At 46.2% G+C, this 13,561-nt stretch overlaps 1 protein-coding gene across 1 annotated transcript in view; it reads right to left on the bottom strand.

Annotated features, from left to right (window-relative positions):
* The window catches only part of LOC105485301 (collagen type IV alpha 1 chain), a 153,305-nt gene that overhangs the window by 11,288 nt on the left and 128,456 nt on the right, over positions 1-13,561 (bottom strand). The window contains exons 41-49 of the mRNA XM_071081046.1: positions 12,834-12,884; positions 10,213-10,398; positions 9,031-9,164; positions 6,555-6,627; positions 5,403-5,474; positions 4,075-4,203; positions 2,689-2,787; positions 1,459-1,671; positions 446-623 (exon numbers count right to left, since the gene is read on the bottom strand). Coding sequence (XP_070937147.1) covers positions 446-623; positions 1,459-1,671; positions 2,689-2,787; positions 4,075-4,203; positions 5,403-5,474; positions 6,555-6,627; positions 9,031-9,164; positions 10,213-10,398; positions 12,834-12,884 — 1,135 coding nt within the window. The remainder of the gene's footprint in view (positions 1-445; positions 624-1,458; positions 1,672-2,688; positions 2,788-4,074; positions 4,204-5,402; positions 5,475-6,554; positions 6,628-9,030; positions 9,165-10,212; positions 10,399-12,833; positions 12,885-13,561) is intronic.

Here is a 13,561-nt window from a genome sequence, read left to right as displayed (position 1 = left end):
TGTTGCTCAGGCTGGAGTGCAGTGGCGTGGTCTCAGCTCACTACAGCCCCAACATCCCAGGTTTAAGGGATCCTTCCTCAGCCTCCCTCGTAGCTGGAAGCATAGGCTCGCGCCACCACACCCAGCTAACTTTTGTATTTTTTGGAGAGATGAAGTCTCGTCATGTTGCCCAGGCTGGTCTTGAACTCCCGGGCTCAAGCGATCCTCTCGCCTCAGCCTCCCAAAGTGCTGGAATTACAGGCACCAGCCACTGCGCCCAGCCAACTGACTTTTACGTCAAGTAATTTTTATGGTTGATTTCCATTACAAAACTCAGATATCACAAATAATAAACTAAATGGCAATGGATTGAATGTTTTGGAGAAAAATAGAAAAAATACGTTTGTCCAGACTAGACACTTTTCCTCTTCAATTATGCATTTGTTCCTACAAATGCTCGACTCACCTACTAATAAAGGGTCTTATGTTGTCCCCCGTGATGGGTGCCATTGACATGGGCATGGGCTCGGGGGTGGACAGCCAGTATGAGTAGTCATTTCGTGATGCAAAGTTGCACACGTTGTTAATGTTGCAGAACAGGAAGGGCATTGTGCTGAACTTGCGCAGGCAGCTGCCGGCCGTGCCTAGACAAGGGAGAAGACAATGTGAGATGTTTTCTTTATCATTCACAATCTATCTCTATGTAAAGTAGATTTCAGCTGGACAACAAGCAAAAACATGTAATCAACATAATCACGGAAATGGAAATGTATAAAGGATTCTGTAGGACATTTTTGATGAAAGGAAACAAAACCAGTTTACCAGCACAAAGAAACCTTTTCCTAAAGCTGAATTCTAGAAGGAACTTAACATACGGTTCATTATACAATGGACAGTAACAAATTGGGCAATGTCTTTAACAATAGTTTTGCAGAAAATGCAGAGATGCTCTTTCTATAGCAGCTTGCTGATTCTAACCCTGATAAAAGTTAAAGGTAGAGAAAATTAAAACACAGTTTGCTGGAGGTTATCTGGAGCAGACTAAGATAATGAGGACAGATATGTAGCTTTCTGCTGACCTAAACTAGAGGAGCAGAGCTCAAAGCTCAGTAGCCGTACAGAATTTCAGACAGGATAACATGGACATTTTTTACAAAGAGCAATGGTTAAGTTGCATTAATGCAAGATATTAAGTGCACTCCAGGAATCTTGATCCTACTTGATAATTTGAAGATGAGATCTAAAGTTTTATTAATTTAAAGATTTTTGAACATTCAGTCTCCACATTTCTTGGCTTGCCATTAGTAACACAGCAGCTGTTGAACTGATTATTTGTAATCAATGGAGAGAAATGGGGCCGGGCTGCTTTTTCACTGGCTACTGCCCTCAGTGCAGCAGCAGAGGCGAGTCCAGCGCTGCGCACCGAAGGCACTCAACACACCCACACTGAATGGATGTGTGGATCTGCAGGCTTCTTACCCAAGTCCTGGCCATGGGCCCGTTCGTTGCCTTGCACATAGAGCAAAGAGTACCCATGGTAAAGAATTTTGGTCCCAGAAGGACACTGTGGGTCATCTATTGTTTGACTGTGCCTGGTCACAAGGAAGCCGTGATCAACAGATGGGGTGCCTGGGGGCCCCATGGACCCTGGCAACCCATCGGGGCCTGGTGGACCTGGAAATCCTCTTGGACCTGGAAGACAGGAGACAAATTAGTTTCTCTAATTGCAAACACGCTCCCCTGAAGGCTTTCAAAATCATTTGCTCCAAAGAGTTTTCAATATTTTATATTTCCACAAAGTATCCTACCTATTCATGTTACCAAAAAAGTCTAAAAAGAATGCATGGCTAACTAAACACAGCCGCCTGCCTCCTTCGTGGTGTCTTGACTTCTTCTTTTCACCTGCCACCTCAAAACATTTTTATACGCACAGTCCTTGGTGCAGAGCAGATGCCTGAACAATTCAGTTCAACGAATATGTGACATATATGAAAATGGACATATGAATAAATGAAAATGAATGACGTGACTCTGTGCATGTCATTCACATGGAAGTGTGGGGCTCCTGTTGGGGAGGATTATCACAGAATTATTAAACAAACTCATCTTAAGGCGTTTTCTCTTCTACAGCAGCCCAAAGCCTACGTGTGGAAATGGAGCAGTAGGGGACCTCTCAGGCAAGGCCTGCTTCTGTCCCCTCTCTAACTGTGCCACGTGCCAAACTGTGCGCAGGTCAGCTGGGCTGAGCTCTTTGTTCAGTTAGTCAGCAGCCTCAGCCTTCTGCATCACAGCCTTCATGGAACACTCGAGTGTCCCTTCTCCTAAGGAAGGAGATCAAGTTTATCCCATGCCTTTGGGCCAAAGATGGCATTATACTCATTTCGACTTTCCCTTGTCCTTTGCTGAAATAGAATTTTCATAGCTGCAGCTCACATCCCACTTAGGAAACCACATGGGCCGCCACTATTGGCTGCCTTTCAACAACATCTGGGAAGCGTATGCTTTGATCAATATCTGTCTCTACACAGAAAGAAGGACACTTCCTCAGCTCTTCTGTTTGATCCTATTTCTTCTAAGGAACAGACTTCTTCGGAAATCTGTCAAGTAATACACCCAACTTCATTTTGCAGCCCCCCCATGCCTGGGTCTGCTGCTTCTGTCCCAAAGATCCCGGTCGAGGGTAATTAGGTTGGAAGTCTCACAACCTACCAGTAGGCCCGGTAGGTCCCATCTCTCCTTTCTGGCCAGGGGCACCGTCGAACCCAGGAATACCTGGAGGTCCAGGTATACCCACCAATCCTGTAACACCTGAGGCAGAGGAAAAATAATTTATGATCCCGTATGGCAGTAAGCTGTATCTCTTTCTTCTCTTCTTAAATGTCCTTTTCAGCATTCAAGGAGGCAAGCATAGTCTCAATGCAGACGAGAACGTTTTCTTGGACAGACAGGAGCTGCTTCCCACAAAGCCGAGTACAGACTTGGCAGAAGCAGCTGGATATTCAGCTGGGGGTGTGTTTGGGCACCTCGTTCTGAGTTCTCCCTGGTTTCTCGCTGTTTGGCAGATTGGTTTGGAGAAGGCAGGTGATGTGGAGGGAATGGGAGACTGGATAAGCCTTTCCCTCTCGGCCATATACTGGGGTCTCAATTTTTAGGCAAAGATATACTGACACGGACAGTTTTTTGTTTTCATGTACGTAGCTTATTCTTTTTCTTCTTCTTTTTTTTTTTTTTTTGAGACAAGGTCTCGCTCTGTCACCCAGGCTGGAGTGCAGTGGTGTGACCACCGCTCACTGCAGCCTCGACCTCCCGGGTTCAAGCGACTCTCCTACCTCAGCTTCCCGAGTAGCTGGGACTACAGGCATGCACCACCATCCCTGGCTAATTTTTTTTATTATTATTATTTTGTAGAGATAGACTCTCCCTATGTTGCCGAGGCTGGTCTTGAACTCCTGGGCTCAAGTGATCCTCCCACCTCAGCCTCCCAAAATGCCGGCATTACATAGGTGTGACCCAGTGAGCCTGGCCGGCTTATTCTTAAGTATCTTTAAATTTTCATTGATGCTACCTTTCAACTTTAAATGTTTTCATTCTCCTTTACTTCCCACCCACTCCTTATAAGTAGCTCTTAAAATAGGAGATGTTTAGCTCAAATAAGCAGAAGGCTAGGTTAAGGTTTTGGGAAATAACAGAGAATGGTACAGACGGTACCAATCAGGCAGAGCTCCTGGAGGCATGGATGGAGAGCACCGATCGTTACCATTCCAGATTGCTACCTGCCACCCCCATCTGGAGCGGGAGGCAGGAGGGGGAAGGTAATGATCTGGTTCTTTGAGCCCATGTTTTTCTAACTGAACACGGATGTGTTGTTATATGTTCCTCTAGCTTTTCCTGGATTTTCTTCTGGATTTTTTTTAGGCCCCTTTAAAAATGTCATAGGTTTTGATATGCATTGAAGGGAGGTTAAGAAACTCATATTCATATGTGTGTGTATAATCATTACCCAGAAACTTATTTTAGATACATGGGTGAGGAGGAACTCTGCCCACCACCCCTCTGGGCTCCCCATACCACCCTGCACAGGCCAAGCTTTCTCACCTTGCTGGCCTTTGGGGCCTGGAGGTCCCTGAAGCCCTTTCAGCCCTGCGGGGCCCTCAGGACCAGGGAGCCCGGGCTCCCCTTTGATGATGTCGTAAGGGCCTGGGGGGCCAGGAGGACCCGGGAGACCTGTGGGAATAGGGAAGGCATTGATCAATTTCACTGCCCACAACTGGGGAGGAAACAACTTTAGGAGGAGAGTCCTAGGTGAAGCTGTCCAAATGGAATATCCTTCTCAAAGGTGAAGTCATTATCAAAACCCAAGTAATCAGATCTTCACAAAACATGTCCAATCTGCACATCTTTGTTATTTAACCTGAAATCCTGAACTCTCGGGCAAAGGCACTGGGGCATCAGTGTAACTTCCCATCGCATTCTGGGCTCTGGGACCCCTGACCACTGCCCTGCAGCCTCACACCAGCCCTCCCAGTGGGGAGAGAAGCTTGTTTTTCCCAGGCAGCCCCCGCTTCTGACACGGAGAGTGCCCTCTGCGATGAGGACGTTTTTCCCACACTCCTCTGAAACCTGCCTTACTGTACAGTATCACGCTGGTCCTCGTCTTTGAGCGATGAATGAACTTAATCCTTCTGCATGACAGGTCTCGGCGTGTGGTAAGAACCACACAAAGTGTGAGGTCCCCTCGGCCTCCCCGTCTTCAGCCCAATACCCTCAACTCTCGCTCCCCTTCCACGCACCCTCCCTCCCCTCTCCTTCCTTGGGTTCCACGTCTCAGGGCATGTGGTTTCTCATTCTCTCTCCCAAAATGTGGTTTTGAAAATTAAATGATGCCCTAGAAATATGGTCTGCTCTACAGAGAGGAAGCAGGATGAATACTGTGCTTAAACCATTCCCTTCTGAGATGATGTTGTGCTTTTCAGCGCCCTTCATGCTGTGGGCTCCCACCGGTGGAGAAGCCAACAGCACCTTTCCCAGGAAGAATTTGTTACTGTGCAGCAGGAATGTACTCCGTCTCTAAGTGCAAGATTGATTTTCTTTCCTATTATAACTTTCAGTGGTTGATTTCAGGTTAACTTTAGAGTCTTGGGGAGTTTTTGAATTCTGAGCCTGTCAGCGAGACCCTCAGCCACCCCTCCCCTGGAGTTCCCTCAGTCCTGGATTTATCAGATTCTACTTCCAGACAAGTTGCTGGTTCAAATGTCAACTACAGGAATCCTGACTTGCTGCAAAGAATTCTCAATCAACTGTTTTGAATAATTTTTGAGTCATTTTACATATGAAAAAGCAAACACCTCAATTCTGTGCATTCCTGGCTTTCACATTTTCACAAAGCACCAGTAAGGTATTCACAGATTAACAAATTCTCCTACCTTTAGCTCCCGGGACACCTTGATCGCCTTGATCACCTTTAATTCCCTGGAGGCCAGGAACACCTTTTGGACCTAAGCAGAGGGAAAACATTGTCTTGCACAGAATTCCCAATGATATACAAATATGTGTGTGTATATATCTCTCTAGTGCACACACATACATGTACACCAATGTATACATAAATGCATATACACACATATACTCATATATGCCTACCCATATATACACATTCACACAGCTGCTTATGCATGCATGTATACACACATATACACACACATACACACACACATATACACACATATATGCATATATACACACATATACACACAGATATACACACACATACACACATATATGCATATATACACACATATACACACAGATATACACACACATACACACATATATGCATATATACACACATATACACACAGATATACACACACATATACACACATATATGCATATATACACACATATGCACACAGATACACACACACACATATACACACATATATGCATATACACACATAGACACACATAGACGGTGAACAAATTTCCAATTTATCTTCCAGGAAGAAAACAGCATTATTTCTGGTCGCCTGTGTAAAACTTTTGATGAAACTCTTTTTTCTAGAACCCAGAAGCTACATTTTTATAAACATGCAGCAAACTGTCAAATGATCCAACTAGTGGAGGGGCACAGGGCTCTGTTTTTGGTCCTGATCTGATTCACACATGTCCCCAGTGGGACCACAAGACACCTTGAGGCTGAGACCTGTTTTATTCGCCTTTCATGTGTATCTGACTCGGCAGTAAAAACTGCAGTGAGTGGGAGCTGGTAAGCATCCCGAAAAATGTGTGTTTAATACATGAATAAATTAATGAATAGCCCAAATCCATGACTTCTTAGTGAGATGTTAATGATCCACTGATTCTTAATAAGAAAACCAGAATGTCTTTATACTGGCATCCATAAGATTATACAAATTGGGCTGCCACACAGAAATGCCGCTTTTAATTTTCAGAGAACAGTATCTCGCGCTGTAATGGCACCGGTGCTATCGGTGCTAAAGTGCCCGAGGCTAGGAAGCTCTTCACACAGCACCTCCTGCTGCAAAGGCTGTGCAGCAAGACCTGTGCTGTCTTACCTTGAAATCCTGGAACTCCTGGAGGCCCCATATCACCCTTAGAGCCTGTGATTCCTGGAGAGCCACCAATGCCCTAGACACACAAAGAGGAGGTTGGAAATTGCTCAGGATATGTAGGCTAAGTCTCTCCCGTAACCTGCTAGCTGGAGAACTGAAACAGCCCCTCAGTGTTTTGCTAAGCACATTTGTGAACAAATGGTGCCTTGTGGTTTCTTAAATGATAGAATAACACCACCTCTGCATGTGCCTCAATCGGGAAGCTGGAAAGTAGAAGCGTTTGTTTCCCTCCCATGTGTCTCCTCTGCTTGTCCATCCGCAAGGGAGGCCTCTGAGGAGCAGGCAAATGTCCCACCCTTGCCACCTCCAGCTCCCAGCACGATGCCATGGACAGAGCCAGGGCCCCTCAACACCTGTGATGGCAACACAGCCATCCAGCACCACCCAACGAGCTTTTTTGAAAACTTTCCGCTTAACCCTCGAGTGCAGTCAGTTTTCTTTAGAATTAGTTTCATGTCTTATCTGAAAACTGATTTTAAATATACAAAGAAAATTAAGAAATGCTAAAGAACAAGTATTTTCCTTTACACTATGGCAATATTCTTGTATTTTAAAATATGGGCTCATTTTCTTTCCATTTCAACACAGTCGTTCCTTTCTCTAGTTGTGGACAGCAACATGTAACAAGTTGTTTTATTTCTTACGTAAATTTGTTTCTTAGCCTTATTTTAAAAGTGTCAAACCAAAATAACATGAACAAATATATACGTACATAAACATATATACAAAGACATATTTATACATATGTATATATAAAGAGACAGACAGACACTGACTGGCACCAGGAATGGGATACATTTCTTTTTTTTTTTTTTTTTTTTTTTTTTGAGACAGAGTCTTGTTCTGTCGCTCAGGCTGGAGTGCAGTGGCACCATCTTGGCTTACTTCAATCTCTGCCTCCTGCATTCAAGCAATTCTCCTGCTTCAACCTTCCAAGTGGCTGGGATTATAGGCATGAGCCACCATGCTAACTTTTGTATTTTTAGTAGAAACAGGGTTTTGCCATGTTGGCCAGGCTGGTCTCGAACTCCTCAACTCAGGTGATCTGCCCACCTCGGCCTCTCAAAGTGCTAGGATTACAGGCGTGAGCTACCATGCCCAGCCGGGAATGGGGTGTATTTCTATGTTACTGAGGAATAAAAATGGGAATACATGAATATTTGACAAATGACCTATACTTATGTTACTGGAAAACTGCAATATAGCAGTAGGGGCCCGAAAACACATTCACATACACACTCGCTATACTGTGAGATATGCACACAGCTTTGAGGACAGGGAGTGGAGAAACATGACTACTGCAACTCCTTCTAGCCAGTTCTGTGTAATTATTCATAAGCATTTCATAACTGACTGATTCAGAAGTAAATCAGCACCACAGATTGTTTTGCACCTAGCAAGCTTAGCTACTCTTGTGTCCATCCTTGGGAAAGCAGTCTGATGACTCTAAGATATGTCTGCTGCTGATGAGCAGTTCAAATTCTCCCTTTAAGGGAGAACATGTGCTGACTTACAGAAGAACCTCGTTTGCTCCAACGTAACTGCAGAGGTCTGTCTCAAATCCCTCCTGCTCCCGATCTCCCCTGACGCACTCTCTCTTTCTCCTAATGTGTGTTAGAGAGAGAAAGACAGACAGACAGATGAAGACAGAGAGAGGAAACAGAGAGACAGACACAGAGAATAAAGCTCTGCTAATCCGGCTATTTGAATGAGCGAGCCATGTAAACACAATCCTTTAGCCATGGATGTGGTTAAGTTAAAAATCAAACCAAAGATCCATGACCACCACTAAGAAGGGCTACATATTCAGGTGCAGCAAAGAGCCAAAGTAACATCACACACACACATGCAAACCCAAAGGGCTGCTGGTCGCTTACTGCACCCTGAGATGTGCTCCTCTGAAGGCTTGTCTAAGTCACCACTTAGACTCTGTATCTGGATCAGGCCAGTAAAGAAAGATGGGATATTGCTGGTTATCTTTTATGACTTGAACTGTTCAACTGCAATTCCCAGTACTCCTGCCAATCCTAAGAGGTGGCGGGGCTAGTTTTACAGAATTGTTCTTTGCAAAACAACACTGGCTTGTTTTTTACATTGAGTTTGTAAATAGGTCTTAAATTTAGGCACTGAGCCATAATTTCCAGCAGTATAACATTTCCCTTTTATGGTTCTTGGAAAACTGGATTGTAAAAAAAATGTTACAATAGTTTCCTACTCTGATGCCAATAAAGATGTGGGTTACTGGCAAGAAAGAAAGAAAGAACTGATTTAGTGGGGATGTGGGAGTATAACACACACACACACACACACACACATATATATATACATACACACAATACATACACACATAGACACATATGAATACTTGTGGCCAGAAAATACTCCTTTAAAAATAAAAATCTACAAATCGATAACTCACAGGCATGCCCTGGAATCCAGGGTCTCCCTTGGGCCCTGGGACACCGGGTGCTCCTGGCCAGCCTGGATTTCCTTTGTCACCTTTAACTCCATCAATCCCAGGAAGCCCTGGAGGCCCCATGGGTCCCGGAAGTCCTAATGGAAGAGAAGAAAGCCACATATTTGGGGTTAAATATGCACAAGTGTCCCTGGGCTGTGGTGCTATCAATACTGCCACCCACGGGCCCCTCGCTGATACAACACTGGACCAACAATGAGAACCCTTGAGATGGAAATCGAGGCAGGTCCAGGAAGGGAGGAAGGAAGGAAGGGAGGGAGGAAATAGAAACAACACTGTCTCTGATACAACACTGGACCAACAGTGTGAACCCTTGAGACAGAAATTGAGGCAGGTCTGGGAAGGAAGGAAGGGAGGGAGTGAGGGAGTGGGGGGGGGGGGAGGGGAGGGAGGAGGGAGGAAATAGAAACAACACTGTCTCTGATACAACACTGGACTAACAGCATGAACCCTTGAGACAGAAATTGAGGCAGGTCTGGGAAGGAAGGAAGGGAGGGAGGGAGGGAGGGAGGGGGGGAGGGGAGGGAGGAGGGAGGAAATAGAAACAACACTGTCTCTGATACAACACTGGACTAACAGCATGAACCCTTGAGACAGAAATTGAGGCAGGTCTGGGAAGGAAGGAAGGGAGGGAGGGAGGGAGGGGAGGGGAGGGAGGAGGGAGGGAGGAGGGAGGGGAGGGAGGAGGGAGGAAGGGAGGGAGGGAGGAAGGACAGATAGACATAGAAATGCCACTGGCTCCGTGTCCAAAATGGCCTGTGGTCAGTGGTGCCTGGGCACCTGTGCTACCCCTACAGGGGTCTTCGTTAGAACCCACAAGTGGGCCCAAGTGCTGCGCTGGCTTAAGTCAAACGCCACAGATGGGACGTGTGTCCAGGCTTGTCCAATCATTTCCTTTCTTGCATCTCCCTAATTACATAAATTCCTTGACAGAAAGGATACAAGAAAAGCTTTGACTTGATGGAGGCCAAACACAATTTCAAGCTGCAATAAATGCTGCAGCCTTCTAAATAAAAAAGCTCAGTGGAGAATTTAACTATTTCGTTTAACTATTTCTTTTACACTATTTCCTTTCGTGAATTCTGTCCCAGTCCCCAGCCCTGGCCCCTGGTGAGACGCCCTTACCTGGCAAGCCAGGCTGGCCCTGAGGTCCACGGTCTCCTTTGGGCCCCTCCGTGGCATGGCCTGGGGATCCTGGTAACCCCGGCTGTCCCTGGGGCCCTGGAGGACCCATGAATCCTTGCTCTCCTTTGGATCCAGGAATTCCTGGGCTCCCAGCTAATCCTGGGAAACCCACCTCACCCTTTGAACCTAAACAAGAAAAACAGTTTGAGGCGATGGGAAACGCAGCAGCAGAACAGTAATCTCCAGCGTGGACGGCAGGGATGGGATGAGGCGTGCCTCATCCTGCAGCTAACCCTCAGAGGGGGCTTCCGGGGCACCAGGGGAAACTGCAGCAAGGGCTCCGATCCCTCCTTCTCTTTAATAACACACAAGAATCTGACCATGGCCTGGCTGGAAAAAGAGCTTAGAATGCTAGGAACCCGGCTACCATTTTTATACTTCTTAAAAGACGTTTTCCATGGCAAAGGCATCTGAATTGTGTTTAGAGACATCTGCAGCAACTGCACTGCTAAACGAAAGCCTCACTCCACCAGCAAATGAATGGACTGGACAAGCCAATCATGTTATATCCATACAGGGGGACACTACTCAGTCATAGAAAGAAGTGAGCAACTATAGGGCTGGATCTCAAACTAATTATGTCGTGGGAGAGTAGTCAGGCTGAAAAGACTGCAAAGTGCATGGTTTTATTTTTGTAAACTGCCAGAAAAGGTCAACTAACCTAGAGGACCAGAAGGCAGATGGACAGCTGCTTGGGGGCTGGGGAGGGGGCGGGAGGGGGGATTATGAAGCCGCAGAGGAGACTTTTGGGGGAAGGTTGTGCTTGTTATCTAGAATGTGGGGATGTTTTCATGGGTGTAGACCTATGTCAGCCTTATCAAATTGTACACTTCAAATATTTGTAGTTTATTACCTGTCAGTGAAACCGCAATAGAGCAGGTTTAAAAAATTAAAAAGTAACAGCTTGTAGGAAAAAAAATTCCATGTTTAGTTTTAAACTTATTTTCCAAATTTTACCAATAAAAATGCCAAAATTCTCAGGTTATTTCAAGAACAAAGGAAAAGGGAATGAAATAGGGTCAAGACCTAAAGTGGTCATTTGGGATTCTCTTCTCCTGGGGATTCTCCCTGTTATTTCACACAGCAGTGAGTGGACAACGCAAGGTGCTGTGTAGAGTTTGTGCAAGGGCAGTGGGGCACGTTGGACGGAGCGTGCAGGATCGCATGTGTAGAGTTTGTGCAAGGGCAGTGCGGCGCATTGGATGGAGGGTGCAGGATCGCATGTGTAGAGTTTGTACAAGGGCAGTGGGGCATGTCAGACGGAGCGTGCAGGATCCCAAGAACAAAGGAAAAGGGAATGCAATAGGGTCAAGACCTAAAGTGGTCATTTGGGATTCTCTTCTCCTGGCGCATCTCCCTGATATTTCACACAGCAGTGAGTGAACAACACAAGGTGCTGTGTAGAGTTTGTGCAAGGGCAGTGCAGCCGTTGGACGGAGCGTGCAGGGTCGCATATGTAGAGTTTGTGCAAGGGCAGTGCAGCACGTCGGACGGAGCGTGCAGGATCGCATGTGTAGTTTGTGCAAGGGCAGTGCAGCACGTCGGACGGAGCGTGCAGGATCGCATGTGTAGTTTGTGCAAGGGCAGTGCGGCACGTCGGACGGAGTATGCAGGACCGTATGGCAAGGTAGGAAAGGCAAGGCGGGAACAGCCCACAGCGACCCCTTGAGCAGGTGCATTTGCAGGGCTCTGTGTTTGAGGGAGTCTGTGAGTTAAGAGAGGGAAGTGCCCATTCCCAAGGCAGCCCACCCGGCACAAGGTCATCCTTCTCAACCCAGGGGTTCCCAGTGTCAGACCACACCCCTGCCAAGGAAACACTCTGGGCTGGTCTCGGGGAGAACCAGGGGCTGGGAGAAGCAGCACCTCCGTGCCCCTGCTCCTTCTCAGCTGAAGTCCAAAGCCTTCCAGGGCTTTCTGAATCCTCCCACTGAGTGGGATCACTCAGCCAGCCCAGCCACCCGCCATAAGCATGCCCACGGATGCTGTGTGTGAGCTCCTGGCTGCGGCCACCTGTGGCTTCTGTTCCGTGTCGTGCGGCTCACATGCCTTGTATTTTCTGTGTCCCCCCTGCTTTCCCATGAAACGCTCAGCTCTCTGAGAAGAGACTGACTTCCCAAGCTCCTGGCCAACTCTCAGTTGCACTTAGTACTGAGCACATCATGGTTGCGCAGGGCATGTTTTTGTCTAATGGCATGTGCTACATACTGTCCTGCATTCACATAAGTATAACTAGTTCTAGAAAGTCAGAATTTCAATATTCTGATGACTTTCTAGGCATAAAAATGACAGGGGTTTCCCCTCTCTGCTGGATTTTTATGAAATTAGTCCAAGTAAAAGATAATTCTGATCATGAGTGTACTGCACGCCATTTTGATCCATTAATTAGAGGGGAACCACACGTGTCTTGCAGCCATTGCCCTCTGGGCCCAGCACCCGTCCTCCATCCAGTTGCTGCCTGGCCAACAAGGATGGGGCTTCATCCTGAAGACACTGCCCCTTGTTCTGCTACATCAGGCAGCAGCGGTTGGTTGAAAAGGAAGAGCACAGTGAGCAAAGATTACCTTTGTCTCCTTTGGCCCCTGGAAACCCTGGGAATCCTCTTCCTGGTAGACCTATAAGATGAGGATAAAATGCAATGTTTCTCTTTACTTAAACAATCCATCGGCAGGTACAACACAAAGCACTATCAACTCTGCAGTAATACTATGTATATTTGTGGACTACATAGATATTAGTTAATTGCACCCTTGTAATAAAATGATATTCCTGCAGTTATTATAAGATACCCTTGACTGGATGTTCCTAATTTAGTACTTTTTCCTAAGTACCTTTCAGCTCAGAACCATCATGGCATTTAGCAGAAACGATCTGTGCAAATGGGATTCTCAGACAATCATCCAGCTAATTGCTATTCTCAGGGAGGTGGGGAGAGCCAAAGAGATTTGGGGCAGCAGATGCTGGGGAGATGACAAATGTCAGCAAAGGGCTTGAGGGAAGATTCAAATGGGGGGAAAGGAGTGCAGGGGTATTTTAATGAATTGTTTGTATAGAAAAACGAATGTATGTAATATAAAGTTATGGAATAAAAAAAATGAACTTAAGAAAGAGGCCAGAACCAATAGCTGTGGAAGCTCTTGGTGGTCTTCCCAGTGTCCCCTCAACTCAGGGGTAACCTGCTTCAAATGGTGTGTTTCTCTCTCTCTTGCATTAAATATGAATATTACTGTGTATGTGATTGTCATCATCACACCTGCACTTCTGTCCAAGTTATAGCCAAGTTAAGGCCCAT

This window comes from Macaca nemestrina, chromosome 16, assembly GCF_043159975.1.
Source record: "Macaca nemestrina isolate mMacNem1 chromosome 16, mMacNem.hap1, whole genome shotgun sequence".
NCBI lineage: Eukaryota > Metazoa > Chordata > Mammalia > Primates > Cercopithecidae > Macaca > Macaca nemestrina.
This window is presented reverse-complemented; position numbering and strand designations above follow the sequence as displayed.